At 42.1% G+C, this 24513-nt stretch overlaps 1 protein-coding gene across 1 annotated transcript in view; it reads left to right on the top strand.

Annotated features, from left to right (window-relative positions):
- Positions 1 to 19379, top strand: part of TFCP2L1 (transcription factor CP2 like 1) — a 34177-nt gene extending 14798 nt beyond the window's left edge. Inside the window, exons 3-15 of the mRNA XM_422087.8 lie at positions 1038 to 1114; positions 2673 to 2778; positions 3061 to 3167; positions 3800 to 3952; positions 5195 to 5305; positions 7034 to 7125; positions 8703 to 8751; positions 8848 to 8941; positions 10002 to 10092; positions 10766 to 10866; positions 11405 to 11547; positions 13418 to 13469; positions 13901 to 19379. Of these exons, the coding sequence (XP_422087.5) occupies positions 1038 to 1114; positions 2673 to 2778; positions 3061 to 3167; positions 3800 to 3952; positions 5195 to 5305; positions 7034 to 7125; positions 8703 to 8751; positions 8848 to 8941; positions 10002 to 10092; positions 10766 to 10866; positions 11405 to 11547; positions 13418 to 13469; positions 13901 to 13938 (1214 nt within the window). The 3' untranslated portion in view covers positions 13939 to 19379. The remainder of the gene's footprint in view (positions 1 to 1037; positions 1115 to 2672; positions 2779 to 3060; positions 3168 to 3799; positions 3953 to 5194; positions 5306 to 7033; positions 7126 to 8702; positions 8752 to 8847; positions 8942 to 10001; positions 10093 to 10765; positions 10867 to 11404; positions 11548 to 13417; positions 13470 to 13900) is intronic.
- The last annotated feature ends 5134 nt before the right edge of the window (positions 19380 to 24513 follow it).

Genomic DNA, 24513 nt, shown 5'->3' with positions numbered 1-24513 from the left:
TCTTCTATTTCTAGGGCCAGAAATGTAGCATTCTTCTCTCTGCTGGTAGCAACTGCTCAGAGGGAGATCTGTCTGCTTTGCAGTTTTCTGCAGGGCCGGTTCAGAGGAGAAGCTGGTTGAACCAGAAGAACCAAGCTGCTCTCCCTCTTGGTGCTTGCCTTGTTGTAACTGTGCATTTTTTCAGTAAAAGGGAGGATATCACATTGAGCAAGAAAAACTAGTTACTGAGGATACGTATACGTTATGTTCCTGCCCTGCCTCTTTACCAGCTATAGATTTGTTGTGCAGTTGGTCTGATACTATAAGCTTTTGTAATGCCTTTACCATTCGTGCTTAAGGTTTTGGGACGCCAGTATAGTTGGCCTACTGCCAGCCTTGGAGAGCGATGGTATTTCATGAACCAGCTAGAGGAACTCTGAACTGGCTGAGTCTGCTATGCCAAGGAGTGGTGGTGGTGGGGTCTAACTCCCTTTCAGTGGGGATTCCAAAGGGATTGGTCCTTGCACCTACTGTAATATGCGGTGCTGCTTTCAACACGTGTCTGAAGGAGGATTTGTGCACTGGGCAGCCACATCTGAGGCCATATGGAACAAATCTTGTCTTTCTGGTTCACTGAAACACATTGCAGCCCCTGACCTTGCTGTCTGTAGCAGAACAGTGACTAGACCTGTTGTGCAGCAGCTCTTCACACAACTTTGCTGCAGTAGAAGGGGCAGATAAAGGCAACACTGTTGTAGAGGGAAAACAGGTCTCAAGCACTGTGGTGGCTTTGTGGAGGGTGACCAGAAGGCTGTAACAGGCCTGGGAGGCAGAGTGCAATTGGTGCCTGAGTGCTTTGAGCAGCCAACAGACAAACCTTCCCCTCAGATTTCTGCTGTGCTTTAGTTCCTACTCTATTACTGGGGCAAATGCATTATGTTACCAAAAATGAGCTTTCCCTGATCAAACGTATGCTTTATTAGCCACATAAATGCCAGCATGACTCTCTCATTGCTACAACATATTAAACACCTTGGAAATGTTTCCTTAAACTCTAGGTCAGTCTTATGAAATCCGTCTACTTGAGAATAGGAAATTGGGAGAGTTTCAAGATTTAAACACAAAATATGTAAAGGTAAGGAGAAACATAGATTTCTTTTCTTCCTGCTACTACATACAGCCTCTAATGAAGGGCCTGACCTTGCTCACACTGAGACAATGGAAGATACTTTGCTGTTGTTTTTAATGGGAGCAGGGCTGATGGAGTTATTCTGAGTGCTGGAGTTTCACGGGACTATGCAGCTTGGCTTTACAAGGCTTCAAGGGAACCTTTGTTCTGTTTCGTGATCATGACCCCAGAGTTTCACTGTGAATATTGGGTTCAGGGGAATCCCAAAGTTCAGAGGTGAACATGGTCAAAACTGCAGAGACAGGCCTTCCTCCCTTCTTACCCTGAGCACCACGCTTGTGTTGTTCCATTCCATGTCCTGCAGAAGACCTTGGCCTTCACACTGTTCTGCCACACAGGTTCTGCATAGCTCCAGTCTACTTCAGTAATGAGCATGATTTTGAACGTATAGAACTTGGTTGTTTCCGTTCAAATTCAAAAACTTGGCTCCAGATCTTGTTTCTGGATCCAACCTTCGAGCCTTCCTCTCCCAAATTCTTGGCTGTTCTGCCTCAGGATTTCTTACAAGAAGTTGGGACTAATTGCAAAATTTGGATTCCAATCTGGACTTCAATTGTCCAAGTTTAGGCAGGTCAACACTTGGCTTTTGGCCCATTTCAGGAAGTATATGGATTTGGATTCCAATTTTGCAGGCATTCCCACTGTGGCTTGCTTGCTTTGTAGCTTGGGTTTCTCAGGTTCACTGGCAAAATTTGCTCACTCATTTGATATGCAAGGCCCCAGTAGGAGCAGGGAATTGAGAAACTGGGAAATAAGGGGTCATTATCTCATGCTAGTGTAGCACTCTGAGTATCCAAAAGGATTTATTATTTAGGGATACCTTGAACTTGTCTGCCCTGGGGATTGCCCTTATTCCAGCCTATTGTCTCCAATTGTTGACATGGATGCACCATTGCAGGCCAGAGATGAAACTTCCCCTGTTACGGTAGCTTTCCTATTCTATACTCCTTTAACTACACTGGGCAAATTCATTGTCAGCGACTGGTGGTTAATGGCTGGAATCAAGTTTAATTCCCACTGACAGGGTGTCTGGGCACGTCAGTTCCACTGCTGCAGGGACAGGTGGACTTCAGATGTTCTGATCCGAGTGGGCTATACAAGGGTTGGGGTGTGTTACAGACACCTTAAATGCACCCTCATGTGAGCCATTTTGGGTGTGGAGGCAGTATAGTGATGTTTACGTGGCATGGCACCTAACATTAGGTGGACACTGCTATAGTGCTTCCAGACCAAAGCCCAGAGAGCAGTGTAGGGTTGTGTTATTCAATGCAGAAGTACCCTGTGAAGGGGAAAGCGTGGTGTTCTCTTGCTCTGGGGGTCTCTTAGGAATTTGAGAAACATGAAAATGGGTCACTTAGGGGAAACCTCTGCTCTCATCATGAATGGGGGTTAAAAACTCGTAGAAGTAACAGATCAGCTTCTACTCCTACACTGGAAAACCAAAGTCATCTCAAGAGGAGGGCCTCTAGATCATGTTGTTCACCTTGCCATCTTTTCTTAACAGAGTATAATTCGTGTAGTTTTCCATGACCGACGCCTGCAATACACAGAGCATCAGCAGCTGGAGGGCTGGAGGTGGAGTCGGCCTGGGGACCGCATCCTTGATATAGGTGAGACTATTTCACTTCGGTTCTTTTGAAGAGTTGGGAAGTGAGGTGCTGAATGCTGTACCACGTATTTTCACGTGTGGTTTTGTTGTTGTTGTTTTTTTTAATATACTCCCCTCTTAGGAAACCTGTATGTCTTTGGGTGGGAAATAGATCTAGGACTGTAGGTCACAAACAGATATATCATGGATGGCTTGGCTTTTCACGTGCATCTCGTTATTGTATAGAAATGCTTTCTCTTCTTCAATGTAATGTTTTTAAAATTTTAGGGGTTTTCTTCTACAGATATTCCGCTGTCAGTTGGAATCTTGGATCCCAGGGCCAGCCCCACGCAGTTGAACACTGTTGAGTTCCTGTGGGATCCATCAAAGAGAGCCTCAGCATTCATTCAGGTAAGAGAGAAGTGATATCCCCATTGTAAATACAGCAGTGAGGTATCTTACAAAGACCAGGAGGGTTAAGGTAGCCAGCACACGAAGAGAAGAGAAAGATGCTAATGATAACACTCAAACTTAAGTGTAACTAGAACTAGTTTATAGGATACTTTAGTAGGTTACTTGCTAGTAGTATTAAGTATGTAATATATATTAGTATGAAGTAGTATTTGCTCTAGCTGGGCTATTTAGAAGAGAAGGAAAAAAGAAGTACCTCAATAAAATCCAGATTGATGTTGCTTCCCAGGCATGAGTTCTGTCTGGAGGAAGCTGTTCACAGCCTTGCTGTCCTTGTTCATGTGTACTTCTCATCTCAAATGCAAGCTGTCTGTTTTTAATCTGTATGTGGGATTTACTTAAGTCAAAGGATGCTTTCCTGATGCTGTTTCCCTCTAGGATTCTAATTCTTCTTCTTTTTCTGACTTGAGGAAAAGAAATGTAAATATTTTGAACTCTTCTGTCTCTTTTAGTTTTAAGGAGGAGTCAAAACCTCATGTTCAGACAACCCTGCAAGTTCAGGGAGTCTAAAACTCAGGTTTTTTACAGCTTCAAGCAGTCTCCAGAGATGAGCACAGCTTTTGTTTTCCCAGGTGCATTGTATCAGCACAGAATTTACTCCAAGGAAACATGGAGGAGAGAAAGGGGTGCCTTTCCGGGTGCAGATCGACACCTTTAAGCAGAATGAAAATGGTGAATACACAGAGCACTTGCATTCTGCCAGCTGCCAGATCAAGGTGTTCAAGGTATGAAGTAATTTTGGCTTTGTCATCAGCTAGATTAAAGAAAAGTGAACAGTTAAATTCACAGTTTGTAAACTGTGAAGGAGTAGTGCCAATAGCACAGTAAAAGAACAGACTTTTAACTGGATATGCTTAAAATCTTAAACAGAACTCTTGCACACAGAGCAACATAAGCCCTGAACTACACAGCAATTCTAGTTACATTTGAATGACCTGAGTGTCATGCTGACACTGGTGCCAGTGCACTGTGCCTTGAACAGTATGCAGATGGAGATCTGGGCTGTGTACTGTCTTAATGCTGAATGAAAACCAACAACTCAAACTCGTTGGAATGAAAACCCCTCAGACGTGTGTTGGTGCACAAAATAAATCTCTGTGTAATACAGTTGAGTAGTGTCCAGGAGCCATTGCCTTTTTCTAGTTCGTGTCCTGAGGGTGATGTATAGGTAGGTATCTCTGCTGTAGCAGGGAGGCTGGGACTAAATGGTCTTAAAGGTCCCTTCCAAGCCAAACCATTCTATGATTCTGTGTATTAAAAGTGATACAAAGCATAGTCCAAATTCTAAGGAATATAGAGGATACTGTTCTAAGTCATTTTGAGTCAACATATTATGCTGACAATTTTCTGACAATCCACTGTGATTGAGTGTCTAGGCAATCAGGAAAGCATGGACATTGCCACTTTCTTTGATTCAATCTTCCATGAACAGTGAGAGCATAACTTGGAGATCTTGAATACCCTTTGCTGTTTGCCACACAATTCCTCTCATTGCTACTTGGAGGAGAGAAAGATGATTGTGTACATCTCCAAAGCTCCTAAATGGGCATGGCAAACGTGGAGCCACTGAACGACATGATTTTTGTAGCTCTGTTTGCTCAAAGGGTCTGCTGGTCCACTTCTGCTCCTATGAGCAGTATCATTCCTGTTCCTGAAGAGATGGTGCAAATGCAGTCAATGTGCATAACTTAGGGGGTTCGTGGTCTGAAATACTGATCAAATCTCAAGATTGTGATCAGTTTATTTTCGAATTGCAGTAGGAGGTAATTGGGAGGGGATGGTGATATAGAAATGGTTGAGAGATTAATTTTCCTGTCTGGAAAATGCAGATCTGGTCTTGCTCCATATGTAGAGCCCCCATAAATCTTAAGGAGTCTTCTGTGAACAGATCAGAAAAAAATCTGTCGGCTTCTGTTTCCAAACTTGTAATACTTGGCATAAGGGAAAGCTTGTGCTTGTGCTTATAGCCTAAAGGAGCAGACAGAAAACAGAAGACTGACAGGGAAAAAATGGAGAAGAAGACCACCCAAGAGAAGGAGAAGTATCAGCCTTCCTATGAGACAACTATTCTCACAGAGGTAAAATGTTTCAAACATATGTTGTACCACTTGAGCATATTGGGAAACAGATTTCAGAGCAAATACAGTCTAACTGAGCCTTTGAGATTCTTGTGGGGACTCTTATGCCAAGATCTGACGGAACCAGAGAGCTTAGTGAAATTCTAACATGTCTCTCACTGCTGAAGTTTATAAAAGATGTCAAACTTTCCTATGTTTCAGGGTATAAACCAGCCCTTTACAGCCCATGTTTAAAAGAAACATTTTCTCTATCTTCTGCCATGCTCCTGGGCACTTGTTATGGCACTTAGATGCCAGCTGTATGAGGTATTTTCTTCAGAACTGTCTGGCACAGGCTCGTGTTGGACATGGGGCCGTTGAACACATGAATAGCCTGACTGATTAAATTATCAGTCTGCTTTTCTGCGATTGTTCCTTGGAGGCTACTGTCACACACCAGCTCTTAGAAGATTCTGGCTCACTCTCTAGGAATATCTGGATGTCTTATGTTCTGTGGATGTGACTGTCATCCAGCATAGGGATTAACGTGTTGACCCCCGTCCCCTCATTGCAAAGATGTATGTATAAAGCTCATCCCAGGCTGCAGGATTACTAAGGAAAGGGGCTGAAAACAAGAGTTTAAAAGCGCTGTTCCATCTCCCTATGGGAATGTTTTGTAGTTTGATTTAATTCTTTTTTTATTACTATTATTATTTTGAAGTGGCTTAATGGACTTCTGAAATTGAGGATTTTTTTCTTAATTTAAGTAAACTTCCTGTGAGATCCAGCCCCTCCCACTCGATTTTCCTCAAGTTGCCAGAAGCAACCAGGGTGTTTTCTAACTCACCATGGTGACTGTTAATGAGGCTCTTGTGTACACAGACTTAATTCTACTGAGTTGGCAGATCCTAAACTCTTGCTATTAGCTCTGATACACTTTGACATATTGCACAGGGAAGCGTGGGTTGCTAAAGAGTTAAATATTTGCTAGTGCTGTATGTGGAGGTGATAAAACTCCAAAACTCCAGCTTGTCTTCTTTTTATCGTTGCAAACAAGGATCCTGCAGAGCATTTTCTTGAGCTCTTGATGGCAGGGGCTTCTACAGGGCTAGATTTCTCCTACTGATTACTGTGGCATAAATACAGAGCAGAGTCACCAGCTCTAGCTGGTTGTTCTGGCTTTATGATGGAGTATAGAATTTGTCTTGTTTGTGAAGGCTTTTAGTAGCTTTGTGTCTGTCTTATTTTAAACTTTTTCCCATGTAATAAGCATTTGTATCTCGAGCTCTTCAACTAATAGCCAGAGGTTTTAACAGGCTGGTTCAAATTCTGCTTTTTCACTGGTATAAACCTGAAGCAATGCCACTGGAGCGTATTTGTCACTCTTGCCTGGATTTAATTAGGGATTCATAATTGAGACCAGGAGTATTTCTGTATCATTGCTGCTTTCAGTCTGAGTTGACTTACTGGCATTGCTCTGACTTACAGCTGTGCACACTTTGGCCCAGTGTTATTTGGGGACAGGCTTTGTGAAATGGGAGAAATGTGGAATGCACAACTGGAATCAATCTGGCCCCTTGACAGCCTGCTTGGAGTGCAGTGTAGGATCCACGGCCCGTCTCTTCCTCCCAGCAGGAGTGATGAGCTGAAGTTAGTGGCGTGGCAACAGCATGAATGTGGTATGAGAGGAGAATCAAATCCTTTATTTCCAACCTCATGAAAGTATCCCCGCTGCCTTTCTTCCAACAGTGCTCTCCCTGGCCAGATCTGCCTTATCAAATGAACAGTGCTCCATCTCCAAGCTACAACAGTTCTCCAAACAGTTTCAACCTTGGAGATGGGTATGTAACAAATAAATGCTTTATCTTTTTCTGTTGATGTGAAACATATGCAAATGTTACCATATATCCAGGCATTTCGTATCCTGGAAGAGCTCAAGGAGCAGTTTAGCTTCTGAGCACCCTTCCTAGAAAGGGAGATAGATTTTAACACCTTGCAGCCAAAAATTCCCTGTAATGCAGAGGCCTGTTTGTATGCCCACTGCTGGTGTGATGGCTGGGAAGTGATCATCAGAGAACCACCAGGGCAGTTCCTGCCATGAATTTCCTCTCTTACTCTTCTGTGGAGGTCAGGAAACACACTATGCACTGTTCCAGCAATTCCTACTATCTTCCAGCAATAGCGTGAGGGGCATTCAGCATCTCTTCAGAGCTGGTATTACTCCCGTTTAACTTAAGATGGTGTGCTGCATTCGCAATTGAATGGGTTTTTAAGAAGCTGTATGCAGTAAAACAGCCTGAATTCTAAGAAACCATTCAAGGATGAAGGATAAAAGGAGACATGTTTAATTCATTAATATTGCCATCATAAAGAAATAATTTTAATGGTTCTAAAATATGCAAGATGATAGTTGATGGCTGAAATACGCAGCAGGGACCCTCAGTACCTCTGAGTCATCTCTGCAACACATTTCCCCTTAGTACTCTGTTGTAGCCCTTTCCATTCCTCCTCCAGGACTCTTCAACCTTGTTAGGTTCCCATATAAGTCATTAATTGATGTTGTATCACAGATTTTCAATAAGCAACTTCAACCTATGGATAAAGACGAGCACTGAAATGACAGAAAACAGTATTAGCAGAGAGATTTCTTGAGCATTTTTTTTCCAGTGGTAGCTTATTAATCCTATGGGAAAATGCTCAGATTGGATATTAGGAAAAATCTCTTCTCTGAAAGAGTGGTGTGGTATTGGAACAGACTGCTCAGGGGTGGAGTTGTTGTCCCTGGAGGTGTTCAGGAAAAGGGTAGATGTGGCACTGAGGGTTTAGTGGGCATGGGTTGATGGCTGGACTAGGTGATCTTAGTGGTCTTTTTTAACCCTTATGATTCTATGAAAATCCTATCAATATTTTGAGAGAGTCTACTAGAAATGTGCTTTTGTCTAATGCAGTTAACCTGCAGCTTACTACGTTTAAAATAACACCAGAGCTGAATTAGAAGGTCCTTTATTATTCAAATTTAGTAAGAATTGCTGTTAGACAACATTAGGGGATTTCTTGCTCATAGAATGGTTGAGTTCCGCCATGCTGGTGGATCACAACTTGCATAATTAGATGGGGTCACGTGATTAAGTCACTTGTATAGAATACCTTGAATGAGATAACTGGACTGAAATTTTTCTCTCAGTGTTGAGTTAGAGCTCAACTGAGCAACAGAAATCTCAAGCAGATATTCAGTCAGTTCTTTTTTTGTCCTTGGTCTGGATTTTGGACACCTTTTTAAAAATCTGGTAGAGGTGAAAGCCAAGTTGGTATGTGACTTGTGACAGTAGAGGAGGGGGAGGAGGTTGGACACTGCGATGCAAAATTTAAAATAATGTTTTTGTTTTTTTCTCTTCCGACTTCACACAATTTTTTTTAGCAACAGTTCTCCAACCCACCAAGTGGAGCTCCTGCCTCCCAGCAATGATGTAAGTATTTGAGATCATGTTAATGTGGTGCTTTTCTTTTTTAGGACACTGGTGAACAGTTCATTTCAAGACCTTCTTATTCTTTTTGCAATGTAGCATCTCCTTCCTTCTGCTTCTATTCAAGATGCCCAGCAGTGGCTTCATCGTAATAGGTTCTCTCCATTCTGTAGACTCTTCTCAAGTTTTTCGGGTGAGTTTAAATAATCTAATCATTTTGTGTTTATTCTCTCTTGTAAGTCCAGCTCATGCTCCCTGTCAGTAGCATCTGCTGCTGGCCAGTGTTGGTGGATTCACTGATCTGATCCAGTATACTTGTATGTTTTAGCAAATGCTAAGCAATCTATTGTAGAAATAAAGGAAGTGAAGTTGGGAGGGACTTCTTGAGTTCTTTAGCTCTAGCACATTGCTTAAAGGGAGTCCAGTTAGATGAGATTGCTTAGGGCCATGTGCAGTTGCATTCCTAGTATCTCCAAGACTGGACAATCTGTGATTTAGACTAAATATCAGGAAGAAATTCTGTACTGTGAGGGTTGGAGAGACACTGGAACAGGTTGCCCAGTGAGGCTGTGAATGCCCCCTCCCTGGAAGCAATCAAGGCCAGGCTGGATGGGACTTTGAGCAAGATGGTCTAGAGGGAGGTGTCCCTGCCTATAGCAGGGGGTTGGAACTAGGTGATCTTAAAGGTCCCTTCCAACCTAAACCATTCCATGATTCTATGATCTGTATAATCTCTTCAAATACTTGATTACTCTCACAGTGAAAAAAATTTTTCCTCTTACCTAATCTGTGTTTCCCATCTTCCAACCTCCATTTGCTGTCCCTTGCCCAGTCACTATGCACTTTTGAGAAGAGTCTGGCTCCATCTTCGCTGTACCCTTCCATTAGGTAGTTGTACACAGCAGTAAGATGATGGAATGGGGTAGTATTAAAGACATTGAAGCCTTGAGGGGCCTTTCTCTGAGGCAGTCTGGTGAATGTGGCAGTCAAAGCAAATTGAGACATTTAATGAAGCTTGTTTTTGTTTTGGTTTGAATATCTTTCTGTGTGCTACAGCTCTTTTGATGGCTTCTAGCACTCTATTACTCAATGATTGATTTGCACCATACATCTCTCTGAATTTGCAGCCTGTCCAATCTATCTAATTTAACTTTGTGGATTCCCTTTCCCTTCCCTCTCCTGTCACCCATACATGCAACTTGGAAGCTAAGATTTGCTTAACTTCTGAAAAAAAACCAATTTGAAATATGTAGGTGCTGACTTACTGAAGATGTCCAAAGAAGATTTTGTTCAAATCTGTGGGCCTGCTGATGGAATTCGGCTGTTTAATGCAATCAAAGGAAGGTTTGTACTTCTTCCTTCCTACTTTCCTTGTTACGGCAGCACCAACTGATACATTTCTAGTGTTAATTATAAGTTAATCCTAGAGCTGTAGCACTTAGAGCTCCAGAGGTAGTTTTAATGGCTGGAGATGACAATGGTATTCAAATCCAAGCACAGATCAGAAATGCTACCAAACTCTCACCCGAGTTAAAAATGAAGCAGCATAATGTGGATCTCCAGTAGTTTATTTGCTATCACCTGATAGTTTGCATCTACTTCCTATGCGACACAGCCTACAATACTCCATCTTGCATCTCCATCACAGTAACAAACAAACAAATAAATCTAGAGCCTCAAATGACTCTAAAACTTAATTTAAATGGCAACAACATCTTAAATTCTTCATTTGGTCAGAATTTAAATCAGTAAAGAAGGGTTTGATGAACTGTTTTGCAAATGCTGAATACTGTTTATTTTTATCCATGCCTGAAGGAGGTTAAGGTGCTCTACAGTCTGCCACCACCTCCCAAGGGGCCTTTACCAGACCTCCTAAGTCGTTTAGCCACCAGAATCAAGGCTATTCTACTTAGTTTGTTATTTATGCACAGTCCAAATGATTCCATCTTTCAGTGTTTGGAGCTGAGTGGAACAATTTTAGATCATAGTAACTCATTACTCTTTTAATAATCCATAGAAATGTAAGGCCCAAGATGACAATTTATGTCTGTCAAGAACCAGAGCAAAACAGATCCCATCTTCACCAAAAACGAGAGAATGGAGATGGCAGTCTTTGCGGTAAGCTTTTATGTATGGATTTTGTTTTCTGAAAAGACTACTTTCTGCCTGAGCTCTGTTGCATGGTACAGCTTGGTATCCTATGTGTTTAAAGAGGCCCAATTTATCCCAGTTTTGATATTGTTAGGTTATAACATCTAATAAAATAATACTTCTATGAAACAACTTATCATGTATTTTTCTACTTATCAGAGGCTTAAAATGTCAAGATTTAAAAGTAGATTATCCAACAATACTAACATCCCTGTAAGGGAATTATTTTTTTGTGCCCTATGATACATGTTGTCATTAGTCCCTGTGGTTTCCTCTGGGCAAATTTGACATGGGTCTTATTTGCCTGTTGAACCCAAATATTAAGTCTTATACAAATCATCAAGTGTCTTATTTGGGGCATCTTTGAATGTACTAAGCTTGCTTCCTTACTGTCAGGATTTGAACCTTGATCTTAAACCCATTTGGTAGTTGATATTGAACATCTTGGTGTTATCTGTAATTACTACTCTATAATTACTCTGTAATCGCTTTCAACTTGTTGCAGTATATCATGCAATCTTCTTGGAAGAGTTGACCACCTTGGAATTAATGGAGAAGATTGCAAACTTGTACAGCATTTCTCCACAGCAGATAAATCGAATCTATCGTCAGGGGCCCACAGGGATCCATGTATTAGTGAGCAATGAGGTAAGGATTTAAAGCAAACTACCAGAGTTGTAACAGCTGTCTGACTTCTTGAAGTAAGACCGACCTTTTAAATTATGGAATGAATTTTCGAGGAAACTTTGCAAGATCATTAATCCCAAAAAGTTAAAGCAAATAACGTATATCATTCATGTGTAACATTGACTTTGTGATTTTAAAGTTTTTGCGTTATAGAACATATATTTCCTTTTCATTTTGGCTGCATAACCAAATTCCCAAATGAAGATCTGAAGCAAGATCCTTTAGAAATGAATAGAAAAGTTTTCTGGAGAAGACAAGTTTGCAAATCTTTAGAGCAATTAATCTTACATCTTGGCCGGTCATTAGAGCCAAGTAATGACTGAGTGACTATCAGGTCAGAATTAGCACTGTGTAAATGCACACTATGATTTCATGAACCTCTGCTAACTGCTTGTGTCCCATTATATGATGGCTTAATTTAGTCCATTCCATTAACTTGTAGGTTAATAGCAAGTTGCCCTTCTTCCTCTTTTCCCCCCCCTTAAATGACTTACTCATTAATGCACCAGAATCACTTAGGGAGCTTCATATGTAAGAAACATTTTTAAAACAAATGAAGCAGAGCATAGGTCTCAACAGGAGCCTAAAATGAAGGGTGTAATGCTTATTCCTGAAGTCTCCTTGCTATTTCAGCCTGATTAAATCTGAAACCTTAATGCTTTGTGGACGTGAAGTGCTTGAAGGCAACTCTTGGTAGGGGAATTGCCTGATCTAGCTTGGGTATAAGGCTCTAACTATTTACTTAAGTCAATTATTAACAATGCCTATTGCTTTATTTTTGGGAGTTCTTTTTTTTTCTCCTTGTTCTGGTGGTATAGTGGCAAGAGTGAGGCACTGTATGAATGTACTTCATGCATCATTAGGTGCAGGCACACAGACTGGCCAGTGAAGTTTGATCTGCAGGAGCAGGTGAAGAGGGTGTTTATTGTGAGGGCTTACAGCTGGAAAGTGCTCTACTTTATATACTGAATAGTTTTCAGTAGTTAGGAGAAAGGTTTTGAATAAAGCTGGATTTTCTGGCTGATCACAGAGAGGTTCTCATCACCTTCATTCTGAAGTTAGGTGTTTGATGTCTGCTCCAGCTGCAGGAGACACCTCCAGGAAGTAATTCACTTCCTTGCTTCCACACAGCTGCTCTGGGATGGGATTAAATATTTACAGTGGATGAAGCTTAAGTGAGTAGTTCAGATCAGACCTGAATTGAGCTGAATCTCTTAACCACTGAATCACAGCATTTCTGGCTACTGTCTGGTCGAAATAACTGGTTGAACACTTCTGAAATGACTTCATATTAACAATGTTCCTTTACTCAGCAAGGAGCTTATTTCTCAGGGCTCAACACCTCTAGGTATTATCCCAGAGCCTAACGTAAACACAACTGAGCTTTATGGTTCTGCTGAATGTTTGCATGTATACATACACCTGTGTGTATGTGTGTATTATGCTTGCTGGCTTTTAGGAGAGGGCCTGTTTTCAGACTGAAATGGTGTAGCATCCTTTAAAGATTGTCTCTTAATGGACTTAATAGACTAGCTGGAGTGTTGAAAGAAATTGCAGGATCAGGAGCTGCAAATAGGATGGGTAAAACGCTGAACCAGCCAGATCAGTTCCAGGCAAAGCACTTCAATGTAAGTTTCACTTAAGTACATTAGCAGCTGCAAGGACCTCATGTAATCACTCATGTACTTCTAATAATCTATGGACAGGGTTACTGAGAAATATATAGACACTAGGTTTTGTTTGATCACTTTTCTTTAAAGTTAGTATTGACACTGGAAAGAAATTTGAATTAAATGGCTAAAAATGTTGGTTGGTTTCTTCTTCCCTTCAGATGGTGCAAAACTTCCAGGATGAATCTTGTTTTGTTATCAGCACATTAAAAGGTAACTATTGGTGCTCTTATTACATGTTTCTAAAGATATTTTCTCTGTTTAGTGGAACTAAATTTTTGCACAAACTCAATGCTGGTGTCCTGAAGAGGAAACTAATGTAATTTTTGAAGGAAGTCCAGAAGTTGCATCAATTTACTGATAGACTGATACCTATTTTCATTTGTTACACTGTTATAAGATTTCCATAATTCCACCAACATTTCTGACGTAAATGAGCAGAATGTCTTAAAGCAAAGAGGAATGCTAGTATGTTGTTCTGTTTTTTTTATGTAAATGCTTTGACCTAGATGTTCAACATTGATTGTCATGAATGTGTTCTGCAATAAGAATGCAAACTAGTGAAAACTAAGAAAATCTGGAGTTATTCATCCTTGTTAATTTCTAAAATCAATGAAAAAATGCTTTGCATTTCTTTGTTACAGCTGAAAGCAATGATGGCTACCACATCATTTTAAAATGACCCTGCTGCACAGAAAGACTTTGACAGCCTAAAATTTAGTGCCTCACTGAGATTGCTACAACCTAGACTGGAAACATGAAGAACCTTCTGGATAAAATGTTCCTATGAACTAAGAATTACCAAACAGCTTAAGGAAAAACTTGCTTTTGCAGATATTCTTTTTTCTTTTTTTTTTTCTTTGTTTTGAACCTGAAGTTGAGAACACTCTCAAAGCTTGTACATGTTTCTTCCTCCCTCCCTTCCTCTACAGTCTTAAAAACTGAGGTTTCTGCATATTGCTTAGAAACATCTGCCTTGTACTAAAGGGAAAGATAAACAAAAAACAATTCTCTAGACCCCTCGTGGCTGGGTGAATTGATTTATTTACAGTTCTGAATGTGACTTGTTATTTTATTTTATTTTCTTGGCTTTTACCACACACCCCATTGCTGATGGACATAGGCTCCCTGGGGATCCTCTTTTACTCTTTGAGGTGGAAGGCTTGAGGCTTAATCCTACATCAGACTGAGCAATGCAGAGAATACAATTGATGCCCAGTCCCTGCTCAGAGTGTCAATCCTGGAAGTTTGCAATTAGCTGCTTTCCACCTGTAGGACTTAAAGTCCAGAGACCTTGGTCTGACCTGACAGAGCTTCTGTAACACCCATCCAGCAGGACAGTTTTGCGGGGCTCAAGGGGGAACATACAACCTGAGGCAAGCAGTTCAGTACTGTATTCCGTCTTGAGCTTTAAAATAGCCTCCTTGCATTGAGTGTATGAGGATTTTCCAAGGCAATGTTTTGAATATTGAAAGCTACAGAGCTGTTGACGAATCCATACCATGGGTTTATTCCACACTACAAAGCGTTCATTAATTGCTATCTTTAACTGTAACTGGGAATGAGATTTTTTGATCCTAGTGAGTAGTTAGGAGGAGAAAATTAGTACAGTATGTACAACTGTGTTTAGGTTGAGCCTGGGTAATGGATCAGCTTAGTTGCTGCTGCTTGTATTCTTGTTTTTTCACTCTTGACTCCTGTTTCAAATATTCTCAACTACAGTCAACCCCACCCTCTCTTGGTCTTTGGGGAAACCATCCAGGCTCCATGTAGCTAAAAAAAAAAAAAGTGGCTTCTGCTGATGTCCAAAGGCAAACTGGATAACACCCTTCTTGCATGGAGGGAGTCTTTTGGTTTTTTGGCAGGTAATTAATAAGGCTGTCTCCCAAACCAAATGGCCATCTAGCATCAAACCGTTCTGCTTGCATCTTTCATTTCACCTGGGTTGAAAGCTGAAATACCAAAAATTTTCCTGGAATGGAATTTTTTTTTTTTAATGAGAAATAATCAGTTGGAAAACGCTAAATAAAAAAATTCTAGCGTTTTGAAATGGAAATATTTAATTAAATCCATTTGACCCTTACTGCAGCATCAGTTTCAGCTACTGTTGCAGACCTCAGAAATTACCATTCAAGTGCCTTGAGCGCCATGTCTCCCTTGGGGCTGAGCTCTTTGGCTGGGTGTCCGATCCCATGATGTGCTTACTTGCGGGTTCATCAAAGGGAAGAATGCGTCACGAAGGCTGGAGGGGTGCCCGGGAGCTCAGCCTTCTGGGAAAGAAGGGGATGTGCAGCCTGTGAATTACAGCTCCCAGCTGACACTGGAGGAATTCGGACAGACACGGATGGATGTTTTTCTCTGACAGAAATGATGCGTTTCAAATTTTCCCTACAGAAATAAAGAGCAAAATACTGAGGAAAAGCAACGGGTTTTTTTCATTAAAAACATCAAGTTTTGTGCAAAAACAACCACCCATCCCCACCAGTTTCTTTACACCAAAAATAATACCAGAATAGAAAACTATGCTACAATGGGAAAAGCTTCAGCCAACTTCTCTAATTGCATACTTAGGCACGATCTTGCACAACTGGCTGTCCTGATGCTCCATGAATTGTAGCATTTATCTGAAGTGACTCTCAGGCTTTGGGAGATGGCAGTTCCACCCCTTGATGTAAGTGAAGGAACTTGAGGCTGCTTTGTTAAGGACCAGGCGGTGCAGGTGAGAAAGTTGCATGTGGTCTCATGGAGTGAGGTGTGGCCAAACAGTGGCTGGGGGAGTCTTTGAGGGAAGAAATGCTCTTTTGGAAGATGGAAAACATCATCTTTCTGAGAGAAAGCTGCAGCCACATGAAACTTGACCCTTGCGTTGAAGTGAAACTGCAGCTGAAGGAGAGCCCATGTGTGACCAAAACCTTTATTTCTGGTAAAACACTGGAACAGGCTTCTTGGAGAGGTGGTTGTTTCCCTATGCCTATGAGTGGACGTTTGGACAACACCCTCAATAACACGCTTTAACTTTTGACTTGCCTGCAGTGGGCAGGCAGTTGGACTAGGCGATCTTAGAAGGTCCTTTCCAAGTGAACTATTCTATTCTTTTGTCTTCTCACCCAGATCAGGCAGTTCTTGCTGGCCTTTTTGTCACTTAAGCAGGTAGGAGCGTTGTCCCAAGGTGAGCCACAGTGGAAGGCGGACCGCTTCCCTGCAGCTACCCTCAGCTCTAAACTCCCCTAAAGAGGGAGGGCAGTTTCATTTCTTCCAGTATGCACTTGCTGCCAAGTGATGTAGGTGCTACAGAGCTACGTCTGTGTTTCCTTCATCTATCCCTTTTGTGTCGCTGCTCTGAGGAAAGTACATAAATGATAGAAGTTGTGGTTATTGACCTGCACTGAATGATGATGCAGATGTTCCTTATTCTGTCTGCAAGGCATACGTGTCACCTGGTGCTGCAGCCTGCTCTGCATGCCACTACGTACATGCCATTGTGTACCAGGGCTGTTGCCTCGTTTCTTTTATGGAAGATGTTTCAGAAGATTGGCTATGTTTTTTCATGCTCTCTTATCATATTGGCCAAGTACTGTATATCTAGCATAGCTGCTTGTGTACATGACTCAGTGAGGTGAATCTGACCTGATGAGAGCAATTTGAAAGGCAGATTGGAGTTGATAGGAAGAGCGTAGTCAGTAGCTGATTCACTTCCACATGATGGCCCTGAAATTCTGGGGACATGGCGGCGCTGAAACACAGCAGTGCAAAGGAAGGACAGAGACAAGGTTAGGAACTAAGGACTGTTCACTTATTTTTGAAGAATATAACCTGTTCTTAGTTATTTTAGAAACAAGTCTTGCTATAAGGAAGTATATGAGGAAGTCCTAATGCTATTTCAGTAGCACTTGCTTGATTAATTCTGAACACGAATAACTCTGTTAGGACTTTGCTATATTTAGATTCTTTAAATCAAATAATTTTATACTGATGTAAGGATGAATTTGACAATATATCTTGTTCTCCTTTCCATGCTGTAAGAAGGTATTCCAGAGTAAACAATTATATAGAGTAGGAATGCTGTCTTACTAGGTGGGCTCTACTGTTTTTATCTATGTTAGCTCGTTTGTTAAGCTGTGTAACTAATGTGTATGTAAGGCTTATGCTTACTTGACAGAGTTGAACCTAGTCCTTGCTGAGCTTTTGTCCCAACGGGAACTTGGAGGCTTGTGTTCCAGTAGCATACACACCCATAAAGATCTAGACACCAGCTAGCTCAGTGTTTAGAAGAATGACAAGTTACTTCCACTTGTTGCATCTCTGGGTGTTAGGAAAACCTTCTCTTCAAGAATGAAAGAAGCACAAATAATTGATCTGGGCTAGATGTCTAAATTCTACGTAGGCTAAAGGTATGGGAGATAAGTTGCTTTTCCTGCATGAGCCTCCTAGGAGGGTTTTGGATTTACACTGCTCTTAAGTGCCTGTTACATTTTATATCTTCTTTTTATTTTATTTTTTTTCAGTCCCTAATTCTTTTTTCAGAAGTAGGAATTGAAACCTCCTGCTCAAAGTAATTTAAATGAGACTTTTTTAGCTCTGCAGACCCTTATCAGCTCTGGGTGGCACAAGTTTTAACAAGTAGCGTGATGTTGTGATGTCCCAGCCTGTCCACTTCTCAGTGAGCTGTCATTGAACATAAGTCTATGAGTAAAAGTGGGCCTGCTGGGGATGAAAGTATAGAAGAATAGGTGAATTTAATAAAATATAAAAAATAATTCTATTTAGAAAATACTGAAGTGCCCTTCATCTTGGTGTGGAATGTACTGAACTGAACTTTCAGGATTTGCAGGTGGTAAAAAGATTCTTGCAGTTGAGAAATTCTGAAAGGCACTCCTTATAATGTAACATATACATATTTATGCATGTAGACGTGAACACATACATGCTGTATTGTTTCAACACATATATGTACTGAGTACTTGTGTCCTTTGACTTTAAGTGGTACTCTACTTTGTTTAACTACAGTTCAATGTAAAGAACTCTTGTTGATCAAGCTTCAAAGTCCAGTCATTCTTTGGGTAGAAAAAGTCTACAATAGGAGCCATGGGGTGATTTGGGCATGGTACACTTGGAGTGATGTAAATTTGATGAACTTCTGCAATATAAATCCCAAGCCTCGGTGAAGATGAGCGCATTCTTGAGTTACCACTGCAGCTTTATATTACAGCTTCTGAAAATTAGTTATGGATAAATTGGTGGCCCAATGCTTTTCAGTTAGTAAGAGTTACTCCCTAAGCAGAACAGCTGTACGGTGACTTTCCTACCTTGACGTTACATTGCTTAAGCATTGGTGATATTTTAGCAACCGTCTGGTGGATGACTGGGACAGTTCTTTTTGTCTCTGTTCTCATTTTTCAACTGTTCTCAGAAAAATAGTTGTATTCAGACTGTGGCTTGCCTTTCCCCTTCAGTTATGAAATGGTTTTACCCTATGCTAGTAGTGCACGTATTTTCTTAAGATTATGTGCTTGACAGCAGAGGGTACTGTTCCCAGTGGGGAGTGTGCATTTGGTGTCGATCATTGCTCCTGTGGGTGAATATCAGAAGGCACACTGGAGGTGTATTTCAATATCTTTGCCTCTGTTTAAAAATAGGTTAAGCTGGGACCTAATTTTTTGTGCATTTCTGATTTGTACCTTTTTTTTTTTTCTTTCTTTGCCATCCCTCAAAATACTTCTGCTCTGTGTGGGGAGAGCAGGTAAGCAGCCGGTGTGCCTAAGTTTTTTCCTTGAGTAGCCTGCTGTTTTCCCAGTTTGCTTGGGGCTAGTGTTTGTCTTTCAAAGGGCTATGGGAGTTACTTCTCTTCACTGACAATGCAGCCATTGGAGATGGGCGATGCTGACCCCAAAGTTGGCGTGATGAGTGAGGGCGAATAGAGGAGGGTGGATTGGAGGCTGAGGCATACCAGTTGTGAGTAAATACTGCCACACTTTTTGTCTTTTAGTTTGTTTGGTTTTTTTGTACATGAATTAAAAAAAAAAAAAAGCATATTTTGCACTGGCTATTGTACTGTTGTGCAGAAGAAATCTGTATCTAGAATCTGTGCTCCAGTCAAAATGCAAATAAACCTGTTTGTAAGAAGCCTGTGTTTCGTCTCTGCTCTGCTTGGCGTGGATGTGTGCAGGACAGCCATGTGTTGCAGCTGCATGGTGCTGAGTGCCCTCTCAAAATCAACAGGAAAGAAGTCTGCAAGGTGCTGGGGAAAGAGGGTTGGCCGTAGCAAAGTGTCCTGCAGCCATCTCTTCTTGCTGGGACTGGCTTCGTTTCTCAGCGATGCAATGCAGAAACAGCGATACAATGCAGAAACAAGGTCGTGTATAATCTGCGAGCCCTGCCAAACGCAGACACTGGGAGGGAAGCTCATAAGAAAAAGACCTCTTTGGGAACATGCCTAGAAGCTGTGGTTATGACTGGACGGGAGCTGAAAAGAGCTGGTCGTGGGTGAGGAGAGCCAAGGTCCAAGAGTAGAGCTCCTAAGCCAAAGCTGTGGCTTAATCTCATATAAATCCTCAACAGCAAGCAAACATTTCAAAATTAATTTTCCAATTTATAAAACAATGCAGTCTTTCAGTTGAAAGTGTTAGTCCCAGCTATGGAGCAGGCAGAGGAGTAACATTCCTCATTCTCATTCTTCGAAAGGAGCTGAATACTTCCAGGCTTACCTAGGTAGGAAATAGTTGATTCTGCAATGATTTCTGCATCTATTTTTAGTATATAACAGCAAGGGCTGTAAGAGGAGAGGTGCTAGAAACCTTACGTTGGATAGCCTTGAGCACATGCAATGCTAGGAGGAGTTTCCTCATCAAGGAGTTATCAAAGCCTATCATCTTCCCCAAGGAAAAATTTCTGGATGATTGGCACTACTTTGGGAATGAAGATCTCCTTGACATCACCCAGTAATTCAACTCATGGGAGTAAAATCAGGGAAAAGTTGAGTAAAAAACGAGAGGCTGTGTGGCAGTGGCAGCCCAGGGAAGGAAAGCTCAGTACAAAAGCATGGAGGCTGCGAACATTAAGGACAGCACTTTGGCACAGCTGACCCAGGACTAAGAATGTTGTCCCAAGCAAAAATTATTCCAGAACCACTCCCAGTTTCCAACAGATCTACCTCACTTCGTGGTGGGGTTTATGTAGCCACAACTGTTGTTTCTTGAGGCAGAAATGGTTGCTTACTCTACAGGTGTGGCCTTGGAGAAGTGAAATTCACATGAGAATATGGGTGTAAATTTGGTGATTGCTGAAGTAACTAATGGGGAAAAAAAGAGGCTGTGGTTAAAACCCATCAGAGGTCCATGCTTTCTCGGTTGTCATGAGGAAATTTGATCTTGCTGCCATGTAGCTGACATCAGAAATGGTCGGTCAGCAAGCTGCTTTGGGTGCTGCTTCTTTCCTATCTTCCCCAGAATAACACAACTGTGTGAGGTACTCCAGGATTGTTTGGGGGGTGGGTTAGGCTTCCCGTGAGCAAGGATGTCCTTACTCATGGGAAGCTGTGACAGAATAGCTGTTCTGCTTTACGATGGTAGCAAGCATTTCCCAAAATAACTGGGGAGTTGTCTATCTGCATTCCTGGTAGATCACTGTCTGACTTGACCTTGAAGACAGTCTGTGATGGAGAATTCACGTGTGGGTCAAACACTTAATTGCAGCAGGAAGACAAGGTCTGGGGTGTTTTGTTCCTATTTCATATATCATAGAACTATAGCATCATTAAGGTTGGAAAAGACCTCTAGGATCACCAAGTCCAAACACTGACCCATCCCCACCATGCTCATTAATTATGTCCCTCAGTGCCACATCTCCGTGGTTCTTGATCACCTCCAGGGACAGTGACCCCCCCCCACCACCCTGGGCAGCCTGTGCCAGTATATCACTGGATGGACTGGAGCTAAAGCCCACATAAAAAAATGGTCCCCAGCCCACCCACCACAGCAAATTCAAGCAAACCCACCGCTATTAGTAGACAGTGACTAAGGCAGTGAAGCAACTTAGCTTTCACTCATAACCCAGCATGAATCACTTTTAGTGCCACGGGGACAAAGTGGCAATACGCTGTTAACTCACTGTAGAGTCATCTGGCTGGTAGCACATGACTTGTTAAGCAACCTGTGAGGAAAGTAGGCATTGCCCCTCTTGTGTTGCCTCTAAGGCAGCATGATGCTAATTTGCAGAGCAGGAGCCATGGAGAGCCTCACATGCCAGAAGGTGGATGTGATGAGCATCACTGAGAAACGTTAATCCATGACCTTTTGGGCACTCACACCCGCAGGTGATGTTCCTCTTGCTCACTCTCAGTGAGGAAGTTCTTAAAGGCAACAGTTAAATGTAATGCCTGAGTCCCAGTGGTGCACCCATCCCAGTTGAATGAATATATGGATATATATATATATATGGGGGTGAGTTCAGGTGTGGAATAAAAGATTATAAATTGCATACGTTGAAATAAGAAATGAAATCTTATTTGGCGCTCATTAAGCACAGAATGGTAAAGCCTTAAACTTCATGTGCATCACTGAGTTAATAATTGACGTGAATATACAGATCCATTGTGACCGTACATGTGTTGTCTGCAGTGTCTATTTAGGGAGTGTCCCTGTGCATAAGGCAATTTTTAACTTGATTCTTTTTGTGGAGATTTATAGCTGAAGCCAGGAGAGGCCATTAAGTAAAAAATTAACAGGGCATTTTGGTAGTCAGGAGTACAAGAATACTAAGCCCCATCCCTGCACTGCTCGGAACCCCAGCGCTCAGAATCACATCTGTCCCTGACACCATCAGCAGGGTGCCAGGTGGGCTGGGGGCAAGAAACCTTTTATTAGTAAGCGTTGGAGAAGAAAATGATGGCCCTTAGTTAAGAATGATATTTCTTTCCCTACACATTTGAATTCTGAGGAGGTCTTGTAAGGAAGCCAGGGCTGGAAATCCCTTTTCCAGCTGGGAGAGTAAATCCTCAGGGATGCAAACAAGCTCCCAAGCATCCCCAGGAGTTCTTGATTAACAGATTGGTGTGTGATGGGGTCAGCCTTGCTCCCACAGAGCAGGAGCCCTTCCTGCACCAGATCAGGGCTTTATAAACCAGCTGCCCTCCCTCCCTGATGGTTGTATGGGAGGCTGTGTTGGGACTGTCCTAGGTAAGTGGCTGGATTTGTATGTGCTTAAGCACTGGTGTGTACTGCATTTCATGCTGGGTTGTATTAAGGTCTCACTTATACTAGGGTCTCACAATATAGAAATCTTGTTCTCCTTTTCTCTCCACTTTTATTTTCTCACCTCCCTATTCTCTCTCCCCTCATTGCCCTGGAGGTTGGCAGTGCCTGGTCTGTGCTGACTCTGCAATGGGGATTTGCGTCTATAGTAACTTGCGTTACCTCCTTAGAAATGAAACTAAAAGCTTAGTTTGGAGAACATTTGTGGTGGGAGCATCTACTAATCCTGGTGGTCTTTATCTAGTGAGTGATGTGCCATCTGCTTGTTCTTGAGGGTCTGTGTGAACAGAGGTTTTGCCTATCCAGATATACACATGAGACAACTCCTGAGCAAGTCAGAGCAAAATGCATCTTCTCTAGATTGTTTAAGGGTTGGAAAATAGTCATGCTGGCCATTAGGTTTCAGAACCCCAACCATAAAGCCAAAGTCTCGGGGTGCCCAAGAGTGCTCCTGCTGCCCTGTGCTGAGCTGGCTCCTTCTGATCTGGTTCACCTGTGGGTCTCTGATCTATCACCAGCTCAGTGCTGATTGTGTGGCTCTTGGTGGTGACGGGAGAGGCATAATGATGAGATTAAGTTAATTACAGGCTGCTGATGTTGTACTTAATTGCTCCCAAAAACTGGCAATATGGATGAAATTTGTTTCATGTTTCATCCCCTTGCCAGACTGCGTGACTGACGTCAACCTGTGATTGTGGCAAAGGCTATAAAATTACAGACTCATAAAATAATTCAGAGTGGAAGGAATTTCTGAAAGACACCTGGCCCAGACTTCATAGATTCATAGAATGGCCTGGGTTGAAAAGGACCACAATGATCATCTGGTTTCAACCCCCCTGCTATGTGCATGGTTGCTGGAAGCAGGGCCAGCCCAGAGGCTGCTCAGCATCCTATGGGGTCAGCAAGGGGAGGCCTTCCCCAGTGCTTGCCAGGCGATCCCACCAGAGATCATAATGCCCTGTTCTTACTGTTCTTACCTCGGTTATCTATTAATACACCCACTAAGTAAAGTTTTTGTCTCTCCAGTGTTGAGTGGGAGGAAAGTAAAATAACACAGGCACACCAAGCCATAATCATCTCTCAGTTTGTGCATGAAAATATGGCACTTTAAAAATTGAACTGGGGAGTATTTGTTTACTTAATAACTTTTCATAGCAAATACATACATATATATATATATTAATATATCTATAAAACTTGGCAACTGCTTTCTCAAGATGCAAATCTTCCCTTGAGCGCATGTTAATTTGAAGAGAGAGGCTGCAATAGGCAGGACTTACTGTCACAAAATCATGGGAAGTCTGAGAACCTCAGTTTTACCTCGTGGGCATATGAGCACGGTGTTGGCACTACCCTGACCCCTGGAAATTCTGGCACCTTCTTTAGGCTGTGGTAAAATCCTTCCCACCCCCTTAAGTAGTCTATACTTAGGGTGAAAGCACCACTTCCAAAGTGTGACTCAACCAACGGTAAACTTAGGCATTGCTATTCAAAACTCTCCCACCTCATTTCCAAAATGGGATATTCTCACATAACTCACCTCGGGCTTTTTATTTCCCCCCCCTCCTTGGCTAAGTGCAATTTAATTCATTGTTCACCTCAGCAAATGAAGTGCAGCGGAGGAGGGTAGAACCCCAACTGCTGAAGGTACATTTTTTCTTATTAAGTCATTTAGCCTGTACGCTTTGTTCTCACTGCCTGGAGTATGCAGGCTGTCTTTTAAAAGGCACCTGACCTGGTGACTTGGCTGAAGCACCTCCTGGCATGTTGCAGCTGTATGTGCCATGAGGCTTGGCCTGGGCAGCATGTATTTTCAGATGCAGTCAGTGGATGTTATGTCTCTTGTGCTTTTAGCAAAGGAAAGCTACAGAACAAGCATCACTTGCTGTACTACGTAAACTTTGGGCAAGCTGTCTTTTTGGGTTTCCCTGTCCCTTGGCTCTTCACATGTCCTTCATGGTGAAATTGCTCCTTAGCTGCTCTACCAACAGACCACAGTGTGATTACTC

Source organism: Gallus gallus, chromosome 7 (genome assembly GCF_016699485.2).
Source record: "Gallus gallus isolate bGalGal1 chromosome 7, bGalGal1.mat.broiler.GRCg7b, whole genome shotgun sequence".
Lineage (NCBI taxonomy): Eukaryota > Metazoa > Chordata > Aves > Galliformes > Phasianidae > Gallus > Gallus gallus.
Note: the sequence above shows the minus strand (reverse complement) of the source record. Positions and strands in the feature narration are given on the sequence as shown.